The 22,110-nt window shown below is 46.2% G+C and overlaps 1 protein-coding gene across 11 annotated transcripts in view; it reads left to right on the plus strand.

Moving 5' to 3' along the window:
- Positions 1–22,110, plus strand: part of LOC132872214 (probable E3 ubiquitin-protein ligase HECTD4) — an 868,395-nt gene that overhangs the window by 630,108 nt on the left and 216,177 nt on the right. For all 11 annotated transcript variants that reach the window (XR_009651396.1, XR_009651397.1, XM_060906858.1 and 8 more), the window contains exons 44-49: positions 9,694–9,809; positions 16,972–17,081; positions 17,902–18,063; positions 18,273–18,421; positions 18,565–18,644; positions 19,331–19,494. Coding sequence is in view for 9 of the 11 variants with exons in the window: in XM_060906858.1 (XP_060762841.1) it covers positions 9,694–9,809; positions 16,972–17,081; positions 17,902–18,063; positions 18,273–18,421; positions 18,565–18,644; positions 19,331–19,494 (781 nt within the window). In the remaining 2 variants the exon portion in view is untranslated. The remainder of the gene's footprint in view (positions 1–9,693; positions 9,810–16,971; positions 17,082–17,901; positions 18,064–18,272; positions 18,422–18,564; positions 18,645–19,330; positions 19,495–22,110) is intronic.

The raw sequence follows: 22,110 nt of genomic DNA on the forward strand, positions 1-22,110 counted from the left end.
GCTCTCCCGGAGGTGGGAGTTAAAGACCTCCCCAACAGAGTGCTCTGCCAGACGTTCCCAGCAGACCCTCACCATACGTTTGGGCCTGCCAGGTCTGTCCAGCTTCCTCCTCCGCCAGCGGATCCAACTCACCACCAGGTGGTGATCAGTTGACAGCTCAGCCCCTCTCTTCACCTGAGTGTCCAAGACATAGGGCCGGAGATCAGATGAAACGACTACAAAGTCTATCATCGACCTCCGACCTAAGGTGTCCTGGTGCCACGTGCACTTATGGACACCCCTATGCTCGAACATGGTGTTCGTTATGGACAAACCGTGACTAGCACAGAAGTCCAATAACAAAACACCACTTGGGTTCAGATCGGGGAGGCCGTTCCTCCCAACCACGCCCCTCCAGGTGTCACTGTCGTCGCCCACGTGAGCATTGAAGTCCCCCAGTAGCACAATGGAGTCCCCAGTCTGAGCACCCCTCAGTACCTCTCCCAGGGACTCCAAGAAGGCCGGATACTCTATACTGCTATTTGGGCCGTAGGCACAAACAACAGCGAGCCCTCTCCCCAATCCGAAGGCGCAGAGAGGTGACCCTCTCATTCACTGGGGTAAACTCCAACACATGGTGGCTGAGCTGGGGAGCTATAAGCAAGCCCACACCAGCCCGCCGCCGCTCACCACGGGCGACTCCAGAGAAGTGGAGAGTCCAGCCCCTCTCGAGGAGCTGGGTTCCAGAGCCCAAGCTGTGCGTGGAGGTGAGCCCGACTATCTCCAGCCGGTACCTCTCAACCTCCCGCACAAGCTCAGACTCTTTTCCCCCCCAGCGAAGTGACATTCCATGTCCCAACAGCCAGCCGCTGTGTCCGGGGATCAGGTCGTCGAGGCCCCTGCCTTCGACCACCACCCAATCCACACTGCACCAGTCCCCTACTGCTACCTCTGTGGGTGGTGAACCCACAGGAGGTCGGGCCCACGTCACCTCTTCGGGCTGAGCCCGGCCGGGCCCCATGGGCAAAGGCCCGGCCACCAAGTACTCGCATACGAGCTTCAACCCCGGGCCTGGCTCCAGGGTGGGGCCCCGGCTGCGTCATACCGGGCGACGTCACGGTCCTCTGTTTTTTTCTCCATAGGGGTTTTGGTGAACTGCTCTTGGTCTGGCCTGTCACCTAGGACCTGTCTGCCTTGGGAAACCCTGACAGGGGCATAATGCCCCCGACAACATAGCTCCTAGGATCATTCAAGCACACAAAGCCCTCCACCACAATAAGGTGGCAGTTCTAGGAGGGGACTTGCCAAACGTGAATTGTGAAATCTAATGGCGGGTAAAGCTTGCCCCAGACTCGCTTTTCTTGGCGAGTGTGTTCAAAACAATGGGTTCCTACCTAGTATTCATGTAAAATCCAAGAAACATTCAACAAAAACTCCATCCTCGTGCAGGACTCTCGGGCGCAGTCCGGACTGTGCGTGTGCCTTATTAAGACTGGCTATATGATGAATTAAACAGCTTCGCTGGACTCAACGCTCGAAGAGCAGCCTGTAGTGGTAAGGGTTGCTTGTTTGCTTTATAAAAATGTTTTCCGCTTCAGTCAAATTCTATTGAGAATTCTTTAAAAATATACAAAATTTGTCATACATATTGTCACCTTACTATCATTAGGCATATGTTTCCCTTTATTACGGGGAAATGCAGTCATAAACCTGCTTAATGCACTCCCTTAAATGAATAAAATACTTATTTTATTTAAATAAAATTTATTGAAACATTTTACTGATTAAGGCTGTGTTGGCCTTATTAAGGCTGGCTATATGATGAATTACAGGTAAACGGCTTCACTGGACTCAAAGCTCGGAGAGCAGCTTGTAATGGGTAAGGGTCTACTTGTTTTTACCCCTTACTCTGCTCTTTCGTGCGCTTGTACTACGACACTCGTTTGATTTACAAAAATTGTTTATTTCCATTTATTATGGGGAGACGCAGTCATGCACCTGCTTAATGCAGTCCCTTAAATGAATTATGGTTTGTTTATATCGTAATCTTATTGCACATATTGTCATCACATATAAAATAATTGATCGTGCATATGAAAAAGGCATTGGACGAAATGGTCATTGGATGGAGTGTCCTGATCCCACAATTTATAATTAAAATGCGACTACATACGTGTATAAAATGTAAAATCTTAAATATCTTAGAAACTGTTGCCAATCAGCTGTTTTACTTGTCATATTTGAGTTCAGCACACCAAATTCCATAATAAATAGCAGATTTCATCTCTGAAGCAGATAACTTCTGAAAATTTGTCGACCAGTTATTGGTGACCATATATTGAATATTGTTGCAGCAGCATCCAAACGACCCAAGTTTTTCAAAATTTGCTTTTATTCAATAATATGAAATAACATCTCTTTCAGATTTCAGCCAAAGGAGAAGAAAAAGATTGTGACTCAAAGATTAAAAAGGCCTACAACAGTGTCAGATCTAACACTTTACATACAGTATAGTGGGAATGATAATTAGAAAGTGATTAAACGTGCCAACTGCAAAGCTGAATTCTGGGCAAAATGTTCTATGTCTGTACAGTGGTGCTTGAAAGTTTGTGAACCCTTTAGAATTTTCTATATTTCTGCATAAATATGACCTAAAACATCAGATTTTCACACAAGTCCTAAAAGTAGATAAAAAGAACCCAGTTAAACAAATTAGACAAAAAATATTATACTTGGTCATTTATTTATTCAGGAAAATGATCCAATATTACATATCTGTGAATTAAATACCTAATGCCAGAATTGGTATTTAGTGCCATCCATCTTTCCTTCTGTCCTGACCAGTTTTCCTGTCCCTGCAGATGAAAAATATCCCCACAGCATGATGCTGCCACCACCATACTTCACTGTTCTCAGGGTTTGCACCACACATGGCGTTTCCCATGATGCCAAAAAGATCATTTTTAGTCTCATTTGACCAGAGAATCTTCTTCAGTGTGTTTGGGGAGTCTGCCACGTGCTGTTGGGCAAACTCCAAATGTCTTTTCTTAAGCAGTGGCTTTTTTCTGGCCACTCTTCCATAAAGCCCCACTCTGTGGCATGTACAGCTTAAAGTAGTTCTATGGACAGCTATTCCCATCTCCACTGTGGATCTTTGCAGCTCCTTCAGTGTTATCTTTGGTGTCTTTGTTGCATCTCTGATTAATGCCCTCCTTGCCTGGTCTGTGAGTTTTGGTGGGCGGCCTTCTTGTCAGGTTTGTAGTGGTGCCATATTTCCATTTTGCTGTAATGATTTAATGGTGCTCCATGGGATTTTCAAAGTTTGGGATATTTCTTAATAACGCAACCATGATCTATACTTCTCCACAACTTTCTCTGACATGTTTGGAGTGGGCGGCACGGTGGTGTAGTGGTTAGCGCTGTCGCCTCACAGCAAGAAGGTCCGGGTTCGAGCCCCGTGGCCGGCGAGGGCCTTTCTGTGCGGAGTTTGCATGTTCTCCCTGTGTACGCGTGGGTTTCCTCTGGGTGCTCCGGTTTCCCCCACAGTCCAAAGACATGCAGGTTAGGTTAACTGGTGACTCTAAATTGACCATAGGTGTGAGTGTGAATGGTTGTCTGTGTCTATGTGTCAGCCCTGTGATGACCTGGCGACTTGTCCAGGGTGTACCCCGCCTTTCGCCCGTAGTCAGCTGGGATAGGCTCCAGCTTGCCTGCGACCCTGTAGAACAGGATAAAGCGGCTACAGATAATGAGATGAGATGTTTGGAGTGCTCCTTCATTCTCATGTTGCTTGCTTACTAGTGTTGCAAAGTCAGGGTCCTTCCAGAACAGGCTGATTTATATAGACATTATGGACTGATCACCTGACACTTTGATTGCATACAGGTGGATCTTAACTAATTACTTGACTTATGAAGTGAATTGGTTGGGACCAGCTCTTCTTTAGGGGTTTCATACAAAAGGGGGTGAATACCTATGCACACTCCAGATTTCTCCTTTTTTTCATCTTGATTATTGTTTGGGTCACAATAAAACAACAGTTTGCACCTTTAAAGTGGTAGGCATGTTGTGTAAATCAAATGGTGCTAACCCTAAAAAAAAAAATCCATTTTAATTGCAGCTTGTAGTGTGACAAAGGACAAACACCAAGGGGGGGGGGGATACTTTTGCAAGACAGTGTTTTATTTTTATATATATATGCACACTTTATCTCATTATCTCATCTCATTATCTCTAGCCGCTTTATCCTTCTACAGGGTCGCAGGCAAGCTGGAGCCTATCCCAGCTGACTATGGGCGAAAGGCGGGGTACACCCTGGACAAGTCGCCAGGTCATCACAGGGCTGACACATAGACACAGACAATCATTCACACCTACGGTCAATTTAGAGTCACCAGTTAATCTAACCTGCATGTCTTTGGACTGTGGGGGAAACCGGAGCACCTGGAGGAAACCCACGCGGACACGGGGAGAACATGCAAACTCCGCACAGAAAGGCCCTCGCCGGCCACGGGGCTCGAACCTGGACCTTCTTGCTGTGAGGCGACAGCGCTAACCACTACACCACTGTGCCGCCCACACACACACACATATATATATATAGCGAGAGAGAGAGAGAGAGAGACCCCTTTCACTGACATCACCCGAAACCGGAAGTAAACAGACCCTGCGCCATTTTGGAAGACCAACGGGAAATAACGGCAGCGGTATGTGAACCCACGAGAATAAAGTGGAGTGGCAAACGACTTAAACAAACAAATCTGAGCTGTTTTATTTATGATTTATTGGCCCAACAGTAGACTTGAAAGAAACCTGTGTGAGACTTGGCAAAAAACTGTGGATATAATGGATAAGTCTGTGCATGATCTGTGGACACTTTGAGGTAAGCAAACGCAAGAAATTCAGATTTAAAACATGCTAAAGTGGCCCCAAGTTGATAACTGTATGAGGAGCAAGCCTCCCAGACTTCTACAATTTAATAATAATAATAATAATTTAGGATGGTTTGGGGCTTGCTCGCTGCTGCCAGGTTGGTTGTTGAGTAGCCTGACTGTTTTTTTTCTTGCGTGTGGTATCATTGTTGACGCGAGGTTGTTTTTTGAACATGCCAATGTGGACACGATTTCCCCTGATGAGTTATGACTTCAGACGCGATGCGTGTGTGGAGTCCGCGTGATATGTACGCAAGATAGGCTTCTCATGTGTTTGGAGATCCGCGCTCCGAGACAAGCACAAGGCTTCTCATGTGTTTGGAGATCCGCGCTCCGAGACAAGCGCAAGCGCCCCAAGGGAAAAAAGGGGCCCCCTGAAAATATTGGCATAGTTCGAACACTGAGTGTAGGCACTGGGTGTAAACAACAAATACCGGTAGCTTACAATGTCTGGGTAGCAAACAGATGGCAGAATTGGTGTCCGGTCCTCCTTATGTTTCCATTCTCCCTTGCCGCGAGTCTTATCATATGGGTCAAACCCATCAATCACAGCCAGTTTCTCCACATATCGTGCCCATTCTGCAACTGGTAATGTACTCACATAACCAGAATTATCATCCATCGTGTCACTTTACTCTCGCTCGTACTTTGTTTTATATTGTGAGTGCATGTACTTGGTCTTCCAATATGGCGCCTAACAAAATCTCGCGGCGCAGTGACGTCATGTGAAAGGGGTCTATATATATATATTAAAAAAAAAAAATATATATATATATATATATATATACACAAACACACACACACACACACATATATATACAGGTAGTCGTCGACTTACGACTGCGTTTGGTTACGACTGACCTGGTGTAAACCGATCTGGTCGTAAGTCGGCCTATGTTAAATGAACGTAAGTATATTGTGATGTGTAATGATATTGTAATCATCTTAAAGTCTTATTTTATCAACATTTTCTTAATTCATTACCTTGGCTCATTATTTGATTTAAGTCAAACACTGCATACTAGTACACTGCGTACAGTACAATTCGTTTAATATGTGCAAAACAAAAAATACAAAATACAGGTGTGAAAAATAGAAAACATTTTAGTTTGAAACATACCAAAATACAAATGTAAAACAAAGCAAAATACAAAATTTAGTGACCGCTGGCATCACTGGTGCTTGTCTGTGGGTCGTCTACGTCATCATCAGCTGTTGCAGCGCTCGGGCTGGACTCGAGAGAGACTGCGCATGTGCCTGGAGCTGGAGCGGAAACTGTTGTACGCGGCGAGAGGCGCTGCCGGGAGTTGGGGCGGAAACTGTTGTACGCTCAGCTGGGAAACACTTGCCAGTCATAACCAGACGGTTGTAAAGTCGATCGGTTGTAAGTCACATAGGTTGTAAGTCGACGACTACCTGTATATATATATGTGTGTGTGTGTGTGTGTGTGTGTGTGTGTGTGTATGTATGTATATATATATATATATATATATATATATATATATATATATATATATATATATAAAATGTGTGCGTGTGTATAAAAAAATCCCCTTCTCACCCCCGGCGGGGGGGTGGTATCCATGTCATCCTCAAGCTTGGGTCCTCTACCAGAGGCCTGGGAGTTTGAGGGTTCTGCGCAGTATCTTCGATGTTCCTAGGACTGCGCTTCTGTTCTTCTGAATGTTCTTCTGGACTGAGGCTTCAGATGTTGTTCCTGGGATTTGCTGGAGCCACTCTCCCAGTTTGGGGGTTACTGCCCCAAGTGCCCCCACTACCACGGGGACCACGCAACCCTTGACCTTCCACATCCGTTCCAGCTGCTCTTTCAACCCTTGATACTTCTCAAGTTTCTCATGTTCCTTCTTCCTGATGTTGGCGTCAGCTGGGATCGCCACATCTATCACCACCACCCTCTTCTGCTCTTTGTCCACCACCACTATGTCCGGTTGGTTAGCCAGGATCTGTTTGTCAGTCTGGAAGCTGAAGTCCCACAGAACCTTGACCCTGTTGTTCTCAGCCACCTTCTGTGGTATGGCCCATTGGGACTTGGGTACTTCTATTCCATACTGGTTGCAGATGTTCCTGTATACTATCCCAGCCACTTGGTTGTGCCTCTCCATGTACGCTGATCCAGCTAGCATCTTACACCCTGCTACTATGTGCTGGACTGTTTCAGGGGCTTCTTTGCACAGTCTGCATCTTGGGTCTGATCTACTCTGGTAGATCCTGGCCTCTATGGCTCTTGTGCTTATGGCCTGTTCTTGTGCTGCCATGATTAGTGCCTCTGTGCTGTCTGTCAGTCCTGCATTATCCAGCCACTGGTAGGATTTCTTGATATCAGCCACTTCTTCTATCTGACGGTGGTACATGCCATGTAGGGGTTTGTCCCTCCAGGTTGTCTGTTCCTCCTCCTCCTCTGCACTCTCATCAGGATTCTGCTGCCTGAGACATTCACTTAGCAGTTCATCCTTTGGGGCCATCTTTCTGATGTATTCTCGGATTTTCGATGTTTCATCCTGGACCGTGGTCTTGACGCTCACTAGCCCTCGGCCTCCCTCTTTCCGCTTAGTGTATAGTCTCAGGGTGCTGGACTTGGGGTGGAACCCTCCATGCATGGTGAGGAGCTTTCTAGTCTTGATATCTGTGGCTTCTATCTCCTCCTTTGGCCAGTTTATGATACCAGCGGGGTATCTGATGACTGGTAGTGCGTACATGTTGATGGCTCGGACCTTGTTCTTACCATTCAGCTGACTTTTCAGGACCTGCCTTACTCTCTGGAGGTATTTGGCTGTGGTTGACTTCCTTGTGGCCTCTTCATGGTTTCCATTAGCCTGTGGGATGCCAAGGTACTTGTAGCTGTCTTGGATATCACCTATGTTGCCCTCTGGTAGGTCAATCCCCTCAGTCCGGATCATCTTGCCTCTCTTTGAGACCATCTGGCCACACTTGTCCAATCCGAATGACATTCCTATGTCATCACTGTAGATCCGGGTGGTGTGGATCAGTGAGTCTATTTCTTGCTCGTTCCTGGCATACAGCTTGATGTCATCCATGTAGAGCAGGTGGCTGATGTTGCCCCACTACGGAATCGGTACCCGTAGCCGCTCTTCGTGATGATCTGACTGAGGGGGTTCAGGCCTATGCAGAACAGCAGTGGTGATAGCGCATCTCCTTGGTATATGCCGCACTTGATGTTGACTTGGGCAATGGGTTTTGAGTTGGCCTCTAGGGTTGTCTTCCACATTTCCATTGAGTTCTGGATGAAGGTCCTTAGGTTCCTGTTGATCTTATACAGTTCCAGACATTCCAGTATCCATGTGTGTGGCATTGAGTCGTAGGCTTTCTTGGAGTCAATCCAGAGGTTGGTCTGTCTCTTCTTACAGTCTCGGGCGACTGTTCTATCAACCAGTAGCTGGTGCTTGGCTCCTCTGGTGTTACTGCCAATTCCTTTCTGTGCCTCGCTCATGTATTGAGCCACATGCTTACTCATTTTTGCCGCAATGATGCCTAACAGGGCCTTCCATGTTGTGCAGAGACAGGTAATTGGCCGGTAGTTGGATGGGATGGGTCCCTTCTGGGGGTCCTTCATGATTAGGACTGTCCTGCCTTGGGTTAGCCATTCTGGGTGGGTCCCATCCCTCAGCAGCTGGTTCATCTGTGCTGCTAGGCGTTCATGGAGTAGCTTGTTTATTCTCCTGGCCTCTCCCTCCTTGGTGTATCTCTTCAACCGGGTGGCCAGAGCTGTTAGTCGCTCTTTGGCAGTTTCGAGTGCCTCTGATATGGAGAGTGCCCCTTTATTCACCATGTTCCCTTTCTGTAGTTCAGCTAGCTGGCTAACTTCTCTCCATGCTGCCTTTATCTTGGCCTCTAATCGTCTCTTCCATGGTGGATACTGTTTATGTCCTGAGCCCACCTTGTGTCCAAGCATCTCCATGATTACTGTTGCTGTACTGTGTATCAGCTTGTTGGTCTCAGTGATGGTTCTTGTGGAGTAGCATTCACATCTACTAGTAGATCTCCTGAAGGTACTTGGCAACTCAGCTTCGGTATTCGTCGGGGGCTCCAGGTTTCCAGTTGGGTCACGATCTTCCTTCTCAGGTCAGCAGCTCTTGTGTTGAGGCTGTTAGCTGTTGGGGCTTGGTACCCAATCTCTGGTTGTGGGGATGATGATGACATCTCCCCGCTGACCTGTCTTCCTGGCTCCCCCTTGCTGTAGCATCGTTGTTGTATTTCATTAATCTCTAGTTGTGATAGTAGATTTCGATTACGGATGTTGGAACACTGGGCTAATAGCTGTTTCTTTGTTAGCCTTGATTGTGGGTTTCGAAGTATCCAATGGTCCCACATTCACTGCATGTATCCCCTCTCTCTGGGATTGCTTGTATAGTAGCATTCCAGCAAATCCGTATTTTCTGTCCTCGTCCATCGATGTGGTGGTCCCCCCCCCACCCCCCACCCACATGGGATGCTGCACTGGACAACTACGGTTGACCGCTGCAGTCGACAACTACTTATCTTCTTTCCTACTAGCCCTTTTTTTCACCAAAAAGACATTTTTTACACTGCTTACTGTCTGTGTCACCAGTTAATGCTTACATTAAATTCATTTGAGCCAAGATTATTTTGTGTGCAAAAACTGCTTTTTCACCAAATCAGATGAATGACCTTTGTATTGCAGGTCAAGTGCAGAATGCAGTTCATGGTATCGGTGAAACCCTAATGTTAATATTACTTTGTGTGTGTGTGTGTGTGTGTGTGTCTGTGTGCCTGCCTTGACAGAGCATGCCTGGTTATGGCTCAGCTTCTGGAGGACAGTTCTTTCTGTGAGGAATTTATCCAGCAATGTCCTGCTGCTCTAGAAGTTCTAAATTTAGTTGCACAGGAGTGTAGCCCTGGTATGTATGTCAGTTTATACTTCCTTTCTGTTCAGTGTAAAAATAATTTTATATTTATATTGTCATAATAAAAAAAATCATCTTTCATTTTACACATCAGTGTTACATGAAGCATTCAGTAAAGTTTAACAGGAAAGAAAGAAATGTAATTGTGGCAGTTCCGTTGAGTGGGTGGAGCACAGAGGACGGCAGGACAGAGATCAGGTTTGCGTACAGGCTTTATTGCCACACTTTTCAGTCTAACAATAACTTTCCCAATAGAGAGAGACACACACACACACACACACACACACACACACACACACAGAGCGTCTCGTCCGGGGATGAGCTCCCCTCTGCTCTCACTCTCCCTCCTTAAATAGGGTGCGGTTTACTGGGGAGAACACACACAAAACGTAGGTTAATCACACTCAGGTGAAGCGATTCTGCCACTTACCTTCCCCAACTCCGCCCTCCTGTCACAGACCGGCGCTTGACCACGCCCCCGCTGCCACATACCCCCACCGCCCGACTCAGGCCGGGCGCCCGTCCGGCCCGCAGCCGACTCCCCCCCCCCCCCCCTTGACGGGAGAGGAAGTCCGCCACGACCATCTGTGCCCCCGGCCTGTGGACCACCTTGAAGTTGAAAGGTTGGCGCGCTAGATACCAACGGGTGATCCGCGCGTTGGCATCCTTCATGCGGTGGAGCCACTGGAGGGGCGCGTGGTCCGAACAGAGAGTGAAAGAGCGCCCCAGCAGGTAGTAACGGAGGGCGAGGACCGCCCACTTGATCGCCAGACACTCTTTCTCGATGGTGCTGTAGCGCCCCTCACGCACCGACAGCTTTCGGCTGATGTATAATACTGGGCGGTCCTCTCCCCCCACCTGCTGGGACAAAACGGCCCCCAGCCCTCTGTCCGACGCATCCGTCTGTAACAAAAAAGGGAGAGAGAAGTCAGGGGAGTGCAAAAGTGGCCCCCCACACAGTGCAGCCTTTACCTCAGAGAAAGCCCGCTGGCACTGCTCCGTCCACTGGACCGGATCTGGCGCCCCCTTTTTAGTGAGGTCAGTCAGCGGGCTGGTGACGTCCGAATAATTAGGTATAAACCTACGATAATAGCCAGCCAGCCCCAGGAACTGTCTCACCCCCTTTTTGGTCTTGGGCCTCGGGCAGGCCGCAATCGCTGCTGTCTTGTTAATTTGGGGATGCACCTGCCCGTTACCCAAGTGGAAGCCCAGATACCGTACTTCCACCCGCCCAATCGCACACTTCTTCGGGTTGGCAGTGAGCCCCGCCCGCCTCAGCGACCTAAGGACGGCCCTCAGGTGTTGCAGGTGCTGCTGCCAGTCATTACTATAAATGATGATGTCGTCTAAGTAAGCGGCCGCATAGGTGGTGTGGGGCCAGAGGATCCGGTCCATCAGCCGCTGAAACGTAGCGGGCGCCCCAAACAGCCCAAACGGAAGTGTGACGAACTGGTGTAAGCTGAACGGTGTGGAAAAGGCCGTTTTTTCCCGGGATAATGGAGTCAAGGGGATCTGCCAATATTCCTTCGTCAAATCCAGTGTCGAGTAAAAGCGAGCCGTGCCTAGTCGATCGAGCAGCTCATCAATACGAGGCATTGGGTATGCATCGAATTTAGACACCGCGTTGACTTTTCTATAGTCCACACAGAACCGGACCGAGCTGTCGGCCTTAGGAACCAAGACCACCGGGCTGCTCCAGTCACTGTGGGACTCCTCGACGATGCCCATTTCGAGCATGGCCTGAAGTTCTTCCAGAACCACCTTTTTTTTTTTTTGTGTTCAGGTAATCTATAAGGACGGCTACGCACTACCACCCCCGGGGGCGTCTCTATATGGTGTTCTGTGAGGTTGGTGCGACCGGGCAGGGGCGAGAACACATCCGAAAACTCGGCCTGCAACTGGGCGACCTCCGTGAATTGGGTCGGGGAGAGGTGGTCTCCACAGGGGACTGGAGAGGTGCGAGATGCCAATGACCCTTTTTGGACCTCCGGCCCCAGCTCCGCCTTCTCCGGAACTACCGACACCAACGCCACGGGGACTTCCTCGTTCCAGAGCTTCAGCAGATTGAGGTGGTAGATCTGTAGCGCTCCCTCCCTGTCCATTCGCCTAACCTCATAGTCGACGTCCCAGACTCGCCGTGTGACCTCGAAGGGCCCTTGCCACTTGGCGATTAATTTGGAGCTCGACGTGGGCAACAGGACGAGTACCTTATCTTCCGGAGTGAACTCTCTAAGGCGCGTGCCCTTGTTGTACAGGCGGGTTTGCCGTTCCTGGGCCTGCCGCAAATTCTCCTGAGTTAAGTGGGTGAGCGTGTGGAGTTTTGCGCGCAGATCCATAACATATTGAATTTCATTTTTGCTCTGCGAAGGTTCCTCCTCCCAATTTTCCCGCAGTACATCTCAGATGCCGCGCGGCTTACGCCCATACAATAATTCAAACGGGGAGAACCCCGTGGAGGCTTGGGGGACCTCTCGCACTGCAAATAACAAGAGTTCGAGCCACTTATCCCAGTTACGTGCGTCCTCACTTACGAATTTTTTGATAATATTCTTGAGGGTGCGGTTGAACCGTTCGACTAAACCGTCCGTCTGTGGGTGATACACGCTGGTGCGGATCGGCTTAATACCCAGTAGCCCATACAGTTCGGCCAGTGTTCGTGACATAAACAAGGTGCCTTGGTCAGTCAGAATCTCTTTCGGGATTCCGACCCGGGAGATGACGTGGAAGAGGGCCTCTGCAATACTACGTGCGGAGATATTGCGAAGAGGCACCGCTTCCGTGTATCGCGTTGCATAGTCCACCAGAACCAATATAAAGCGGTACCCTCGTATTGACCGATCTAATGGCCCGATGGGATCCATCCCAATTCTTTCAAACGGGGTCTCAATTAGTGGTAGGGGCGCAAGGGCGCTTTTGGAATGGCCGCTGGATTTACTAACTGGCATTCGCGGCACGCCGTACACCACTTACGGACGTCGCCGCGAATCCCCGGCCAATAGAATCGGGCCATTATCCGGGCGAGTGTTTTATCCTGCCCGAGGTGTCCCGCCATGGGATTGAAGTGAGCCGCCTGGAATACCAATTCCCGGCGGCTCTTTGGAATTAACAACTGGGTGACACGCTCCTTCGTCTGAGTGTCCTGCGTCACTCGGTATAACCTATCCTTTAAAATGGAAAAATAGGGGAAGGTCGGGGTGGCGTTCGGCTGGAGCGTTTGACCATCGATTACTCTCACTTGGTCAAACGCGTGTCGCAGAGTTTCGTCTCGCGATTGTTCCAGTGGGAAATCCGCGAGGGATTCCCCAATAGAAAGAGGAGGGGCCGGGGGCTCCTCACTCTGTCGCGGAGATGACGTAGATGGCTCTGCGACCGCAACTCCAGCCAAAACGACACCGGGACCCCCCCCCCCCCCCCCCCCCGCTAACCGGCAGGACCCACTCTTTACTAGGTGTGCCATCAGCCCCCGGAATCCCGGCCAATCAGTCCCCAAGATTAAAGAGTGGGTAAGGCGAGGATTAACCGCCGCCTTTACTATGGATTTGTCCCCTCTGAAATGTATGTGGACCGACACCAACGGGTAGCAGTGAACATCCCCGTGCACACACAACACCTTCACCCCTTGTGCTCCCCCCAATGCCTCGTCTTGCACCAGGCTTTGGCGGATCAAGGTCTGGTTGCAACCCGAATCCACCAACGCCTGATATGTCGCCCCTTGTACACTTACCGGTATGCGATACGCTCCGGCCTGATCGAGGGCAGCCTCTGGCGCGTCGGGGATCCGCACCACCGCCCCCACCTCCATCGCAGCACACTGTTGCTGCAGGTGGCCCGGTTCCCTGCAGCACCAGCAAACCGGCCCGGACCTCCACTCTGCAGCTGTGGTTTGAGGGTCACTCACCTGAGGGGGGAGACAGACACAGAAGGGAGAAACGGGAGGGCACCACGGGTGCGGCGGGCCGGCTGGGGTGGAGCCGGCCCCCGCCTCCGTGGTGGGGGAATGGGGCGTGGACGAGACACGGGAGGAGGGGGGAGAGAGAGAGAGAGAAGAGGAGAGAGAAGATGATGACATCCGTTGTCCTGCCGCCGGGACAGCCGCCAGATGATCCTCCGCCAGTCCTATGGCCTGATCCAGCGACGTCGGGCGGTGGCACTGGACCCACTCCGTGGTTCCGGCGGGTAGGCGGGCGATGAACTGTTCCGGCGCCACCTGGTCGATGATCCCCTCGGCGTCGCGATCTTCGGCCCTCAGCCACCGCCAGCAGGCGTCCCGGAGCTGCTGGCCGAACGCGAACGGGCTGCCGACTTCCTCCATTCGCAGCGCGCGGAAGCGCTGGCGCTGCTGCTCCGGCGTGCGCCCCATGCACTGGAGGACAGCCCGGCAAAGGTCGGCGTAGGCCAGCCGGTGGTCGGCGGGGAGCTGTAGTGCGGCTAACTGCGCCTCTCCCGTCAGGAGGGGGAGGAGGCGCGCCGCGCGCTGCTCCATCGGCCACCCCGAGGCTTCGGCGACCTGTTCGAACAACGCGATGAACGCCTTGGGGTCGTCCTGCGGGCCCATCTTAGTCAAGGTGATGGGAGATGGGCCCGCGGCCGGGGCGCTGGTGGACCCCGCCGACGCGAGGAGGCGCCGGAACGCCTCTCGGTCTTCCTGTTGAGCCAGCACCAGGGCTTCGAAGCGGCGCTCCTGCTCCTTCCGGAGCGTGACGAGTGCCTGGTGCTGGCTCTGCTGAGCCGTGGACCAAGTCCGCGAACGGGGAGGATTCCATGGGGCTGCAGGACAGGTGCTCCACTTTCCCGGGTTTCAGCACCACTGTGGCAGTTCCGTTGAGTGGGTGGAGCACAGAGGACGGCAGGACAGAGATCAGGTTTGCGTACAGGCTTTATTGCCACACTTTTCAGTCTAACAATAACTTTCCCAATAGAGAGAGACACACACACACACAGCGTCTCGTCCGGGGATGAGCTCCCCTCTGCTCTCACTCTCCCTCCTTAAATAGGGTGCGGTTTACTGGGGAGAACACACACAAAACGTAGGTTAATCACACTCAGGTGAAGCGATTCTGCCACTTACCTTCCCCAACTCCGCCCTCCTGTCACAGACCGGCGCTTGACCACGCCCCCGCTGCCACAGTAATAAAATAAAGAAACAAGCCACAAGAGGACATGAGTTACCATAGGAAAGAGTCTTAGTAGGCATGACATCCAACTAATATATGTAAAATTCCTCTGTAGAATTTTGCAATATCACTTCATTGCTTGGCGAGCAATACAGTGTAACATAAACAGATATAAGGTAGGTCACACAATAATAACAGAAGCTAATGATGTCATCATCACAAGTGGTCCCTTTATTTTAAATTGTTTGACTGGAAAATACACATTTTCCCAGTGTGTGTGTTTTATGAGTATGGTTTATATTTTTGGTTTTATGTTTTTTTTTAATGTGCATTTTTTGTAGATTTGTATTTTGTGGATATGCATTTCTTCCTGTTGGTAGTAGACAGTGTTTCAGCACTGTAAGTATGGTCATTTTCACTCACCATTTTTAGTAAAGCACTTCAATTAAAAAGATATATTTAAATATTATCATACAACCAAGGGTGCTGTTGGACTAAATATCATCATGGCTGTGATCTGGCTATGAATATGAAACAACATTTCAGGATTTAAGCAGTCATTTCCTAATATTTACATCTAGAGGTGTTAAGCAACTTAGAACATGGCACCTTTAGTGGCAGACCACCCAGTGTTTAGGTGAGCAAACATATTGGAAGAGGTGGTCTTAAAGTAAATAACACTTAATATTTGGTTGCATATCCCTTGTTTGCAATAACCACCCACTGTAGCAACCCACTGACATCACTAAACTGTTGTATTTTTTTTTTTATGCTTTTCACAGTCGAGTTCAGTTGTTTTTTGTTTTGGGGGGGTTTCCCTATAGATAGTTTACACTGACATCACGGCATTCCGGGGAATGCCCCCCAGCCGCCATCTTGCGGGGCAAACAAAACGGACCATCGCCACTACCGGCTACGTTATCTCGGACGAATTTATGAAGTTATATAGTCAGTTTTCTAAAATAAAGATCAATGTCGGCAAAATCAAGCAAACAGAAGTATATAGATACATTAGACGACATCTCACGACAACGGTATGCAGCCAAACTGGCCTTGATTGGGGGAATTGACCTCTACGAAGTGGACAAAGATGCATTTTCAAGTGACTATGCAGGGCTGCCAGAGCCTGAAACTGCCAAAGCCTGCTCCAAAGCCTGAAACTGACTTCATCAAACTTTAAAGGCTATATGGGAATAATGGGAAACAAATTCTCCGAGATGATATCAGGCACTGATGAACTCTTACATAAAATGTTTACTTCAAGTTATTGTTGCTCAAGGTAGTTCTACATGTTTCTGAATTACAGGATGTGCTTATTTTTTCCACACCTGGTTTAGTTTTTGGAAAAAGATGACAAAATATATTTAAATCTGTTGGTTTTTCTGTTGTTACCTGAGGTTATTTGTTTGCTTATAGAACTTGTTGAAGACCACACAGTTGTTATTTAGGCCCTGATAAATAAAAACATAGACTTGAAGGAGGGTTTGCTTTCTTTTTAAGGTATATGTACTTTTAGGAACAAATATATATTTTTCCCCTTTTGTGTTCCCATACAAGTTTTCATTTTTAAGCTTCATTAACAACTTTTGCTCTGCTCTCATCTACAAGTTTGAAGCTCTTTTGCATGTTTATCCTACATCTGTTATCTGAATTTCCTGACAGCAATCAATACGAGGTAAAACCAGCTATTGTTGATGTGACCACCTTTATTGCTTTTTATTACATTTTTACTTTTTTACTTTATCTCTTTCCAAGTCTCTCTGCCTACAGCATTTTTTTCTGCCAGGAAACAATCTAGTAACAAGGTCCTGCTACAGAGGACGTAACATTCCTTGCACAACCCAGACTGGGAAAAAAAAAATCAGAAAATAGAAATGTCTTGGGGGGTACCTTGAAAAATCGTCTGAAATATTTTCATGTTTTGCAAGATGAGAGGCTACATTTTAGACAATATATGTATCAGTGGTTACTTTTTTGAAGAGTATCTTTTCAGGAAGAAGCCTTCAAAGTTACCACTTAGGTTGACTTGTGTGTTTATGTAGGTGAGCGATTGGGTATGGTAGAGGCTCAGTGTGAAAGACTAAGAATGTTGTATCGTGACTGCGCTCGTCCTCCTCCTCCCCCCCCTCCTCTCCAGGTTGACAGAAGACAGGTAGGAGACTCCTGTCCATCAGGCTAGAAATACAGCATTATTACTTTAAAATAATTCATATTTTAGTAGATGTTAAGTAATAAAACTTAAACGGAAACATCAGGATTTTTTTTAACCTGGGCCCTATTTTCCCATCTTTTTGGGTCCAAATTTTTAATATGGGGGGAAAAAACTATTGAAATCAGTACAGTATTGAGTTAGAGTGCTATAACTGGCAACTGCAAAAAAGATATACAATGTTAATGCTATGTGGAAAATATCCATGTAAATCAGTTGTTTTTGCCACTGATATAATGTGTCTGACAACATGGAAAGAATCCCTATAGAGGTACACCTGTCTGTTTACCTTCATAACTGTAAAGAAACTGTACAAAATGACCTGTTTCTACAGTTATCGTTTTACCTTTCAGTAAAGCGTCCAGTCTCTGACACAGCACTCCATTCAGTGCATGTGGTTGATTATCACAGGGTGGCTGTTTTCTGATGTTTACAAAAGGGATCCTTTCCCTGTTGTCAGGCATTCATTCATATCGTCATAAACAGCTAAATATTCAGGTATTACTTTGGAATTAGACAACTTCTCAAATTCTACATGACTTCTTTTGTAAATGTAGGTAAATGGTGCCCAGGTTAAAAATTTCCAAAGCATGCCTTTAATTAATAAATGTACTCATTAATAAGGTTGATTTATTAAAACGTTATGTATAATTAATATTTTTACATTAGCAGGAATAATTGATAATAAGGAGTACAAGAATTTGTCATTTGTTAAATTTCACGTTATAAATGTGTTTGTGCTGTCGACATCTTCCCCTTTTAGCCCAAGCAAATCACATGGTGTCCATCACGTGTCTTCCCACCAGTGCGTGCCTGTATGTTCTCATCTTACCAGACCTGTGTAACATTTCTAGCAGACCCCAGTGCTGGGGGTGGCCTACCTAGAGGCACTTTTATCTATGCTACTTCACCAGTTCCTGTTCAGGTAGCAATTTTGGGCAGACACTGATAAACAAACAACACACAGCATTATACAGTACATAAAGCATAGCCTTTTTTCACTGTTTTTGTGAAATTGTGGCATTATGAATTAAATTTTTCAAATAATAATGTTTTGTACATTTTAAGACAATCTCAGACATTTTCTCAGGTTGAAATGAGCTTTAATTTTTCATTATTTTTGTCTGATTTTAGGCTCCATCATTTTACTGGGAATTAGAGATAGTGTCCTTTGGAGATTCTGAGGATGACAGCAGCCCAATTGTGTCTTTTGGCTTTACCACAGAAGCAGAAAAGAGAGATGGTGCATGGACCAATCCTGTTGGCACTTGTCTCTTTCACAAGTACTCTCTCTTTTTATCTCATTTTCTTTGTTTATCAGAATTGCTGATTGCTACCCATCTGTTCTCATTTTCACATACAGGATTGGATTATTTGTAAATGATATATTTACAGATTTTCTGTTTTCTCTCTCCTTTACCCCTAGTAATGGGAGGGCTGTACACTACAATGGCTCCAGTTTGCTCCAGTGGAAGAGTGTAAGGCTAGATGTGGCTCTGCTTCCTGGTGAGATGGAATGTTTTTTTCCAAGACGATCTCTCATTATCTTATTTTTTGCTGTTGTCAATAAAAGATGCTGTGGCATGCTGGACTCTCTGAAATTACATCAGTATAATTGATGGAAATGTTTTGTTTGTTTTATTATGAAGTGTTTCTGTGGTTTGTTTTTCTTCTTTCTAATGTGTTTTAATTTGTGTTTCCTTTTATTTGTAATTCCTTGGTTCATACAGAATCCTGAAATTCGTAAAATTGCTTTTAAAAATTTGTTTCCAAGCATTGAGATGTGCTTTAATTTTGAAGGAACATTTTGTTGATTTTCCCATTTTTATTTAACTCATTAACATTGTGTAGTAAGCAAAAGTATCAATTTCACCTCATTGCATTTTTCAGGTGTGTATTGTCAGCCTGCAGTACCCAACAGCACGTATCATATTAATAGACTCAACTGTAATGTGCACAGCAAGCGTTTTAGTCTGACCTTAGCAAGGACTGTAAAGATTACCTGCAGTCCTAATAGTATACAAAATGTAGTAGTACATTTGTTTGAGATGTAAAGAAGTTGTTTTCTACAAGGTGGAATAGATGTCACCCTAATGTATGGTGTGACCTTGACATGCCTGCCTCCCTCAGCTAATATATTACTATTCTGCTTAATTTCGACATTGCATGTTTTCCTCACATTGTCTGCTCAGGAAACATTGCTGGGATAGGCTGGGAGCGTATGGAGAGCACACCGCCTCCCCCAGGCCAGGCTCCTAAAGGAAGGGTGTACTTCACCTACTGTGGTCAGCGCCTTAGTCCTTACCTGGAGGATGTAGCTGGAGGAATGTGGCCCCTAGTCCATATCCAAAAGAAGGTTAATTTTATATATATATATATATATATATATATATATATATATAATGTGTGTGTGTGTGTGTGTGTACGTACACAACCCCAATTCCAAAAAAGTTGGGACACTGTGTAAAACAAATAAAAACGGAATGTGAAGATTTGCAAATAATGGAAACCCTATATTTCATTGAAAGTGGTACAAAGACAACATATCAAATGTTGAAACTGAGAAATTTTATTGTTTTCTGAAAAATATATGCTCATTTTGAATTTGATGTCCGCAACACATTTTAGAAAAGTCGGGACGGGGCAACAAAAGACTGAAAAAGTTGTGCAATGCTAAAAAAAAAATAATAATTTGGTGAATTGGCAACAGGTCAGTAATATGAGTGGATATAAAAAAAAGCAAACAGTGCAACAATTTAAGAATAATGTTCCTCAATGTAAAATTGCAAAGAATTTGGGGATCATATCATCTACAGTCCATAATATCATTAAAAGATTCAGAGAATCTGGGGAAATCTCTGTATGCAAGAGAAAAGGCTGAAAACTGACATTGGATGCCTGTGATCTTCAGGTCCTCAGGCAACACTCCATTAAAAGCAGACACTTGTCTGTAGTGGAAATCACTGTGTAGGTTCAGGAACACTTCAGAAAACCATCGTCTGTGAAAATAGTTCATTACTGCATCCACAAATGCAAGTTAAAACCATATGTAAACAATATCCAGAAACACCACCACCTTCTCTGGGGCTGAACTCTTTTATGATGGACTGAGGTGAAGTGGAAAATTGTCCCAAGGTCTGACCAAAAGTAGAAATTCTTTTTTGAAATCATGGACACCACATCCTCAAGGCTAAAGAGAGGAAGAACCATCCAGCTTGTTATCAGTGCACAGTTCAAAAGCCAGCATAGTATGAGGGTGCATTAGTGCACATGACATGGGAAGCTTGTACATCTGGGAAGGTATCTTTAATGCTGAATGATATATACACGTTTCAGAGCAATATGCTGCCATCCAGCCAAAATCTTTTTCAGGGAAGGCCTTCCTTCTTTCAGCAAGACAATGCCAAACCATTTTCTGCACATATTAAAACTGCATGTCTCCGTAGCAAGAGAGTCCAGGTGCTAAACTGGCCTGCCTGCAGTCCAGACCTGTCTCCCATTTAAAACATCTGGTGCATTATGAAGCGCAAAATACAGCAAAGGAGACTCCGAACTGTTGAGCAACTGAAATTGTATATCAGGCAAGAATGGGACAGTATTTCTCTTTCAAAACTACAGCAATTAGTCTCCTCAGTTCCCAAATGTTTACAGAGTGTTGTTAAAAGTAGAGGTGATGCAACATGGTGGTAAACATGACCCTCTCCCAACTTTGTGGAAGCATGTTGCTGACATCAAATTGAAAATGAGCGTGTATTTTTCAAAATACAAAATTTCTCAGTTTCAAAATTTAATACATTGTCTTTATACCAGAGGTGGACAGTAACAAAGTACATTTACTCAAGTACTGTACTTAAGTACACTTTGAATATCTGTACTTTATTTGAGTATTATTTTTTTGGCAACTTAGGACTTTAACTTCACTACATTTGAAAGACAAATATCGTACTTTTCACTCCACTACATTTCTATCAAGGTCCTCGTTACTCATTACTATGAAGTGGCTTTGAAAGTGGATATTTTTTCTTTTCTAAAACGCAATTTTTTTTTCGCAGGTGACACTGAGACAGCCTATCAGTAATCACTAGGGTCATGTCACGTCCATAGACTGCATAAAATCAAGAACAATGATTTCTCAGCAGCATTATTTGAACATGATTAGTTGATGGCAGAATGGAAGGAGGTGGCACCCATGGCCATACCTAGAACCCATGTTTCAGTTTTCTGAAAGGAATAAAGAGTCGTTTCGTTTTAAATGTTTGCTTTACTTGCCTAAAACGGAGCACATCACAGCCTACAAAAACTTGCCGTCCGACCTGCAGAAGCATATTGAGGTCTGTAAATGTTTTATTCCAAGAGAAAGCTTGTAATGAAGTTGTATGTGCTTTTAGAGCTAGTGATAATGTTGCAATAACTATGCAGTCTGGTTAGTCAAATGACTTTCTATGGATTTGCCTGCCAAGTTGCCATAGCCTTGTCCACGGCCAACATTAACACATAGCTAGTTAACTTGGACACCGTTAGTTAGCATGTAAAAACAGTTACGCTAACACGAATAACGTTAACTTATCTGAAGTCCTTTCAGAAATAGGTTTTAGCATAATCTTGTCAAATAAACAAAATGTACAAATATTTCTTTTCTCGTCACGTTAGCTGCCCAGTATGATTTTGAGTTTCAAAAGAGTTTGCTTGCATGTCGGGTGGAGCTTCACTGACTAGCTAGCTTAACATTAAACCACCATGATTCCACAGGCAGATTCATATGTGCATGAATACATACACTTACCCGTGTGTACGAACACGAGACCTGTGAGATGGACAGTATTCTACTAGTCAGTCACAACAAATTGTTGGAATTTTTTTTGTTTTGATGTCAGATGATGGTCTTGCGTTTTTTTTTTTGTCTTGCTTAGAGCACGGTTGCTGTTGGGCAGTTATTAAGCTCGAGGTGTGGACCTGGGTTTTAAGCAGGTTG

Source organism: Neoarius graeffei, chromosome 24 (assembly GCF_027579695.1).
Source record: "Neoarius graeffei isolate fNeoGra1 chromosome 24, fNeoGra1.pri, whole genome shotgun sequence".
Taxonomy (NCBI): Eukaryota; Metazoa; Chordata; class Actinopteri; order Siluriformes; family Ariidae; genus Neoarius; species Neoarius graeffei.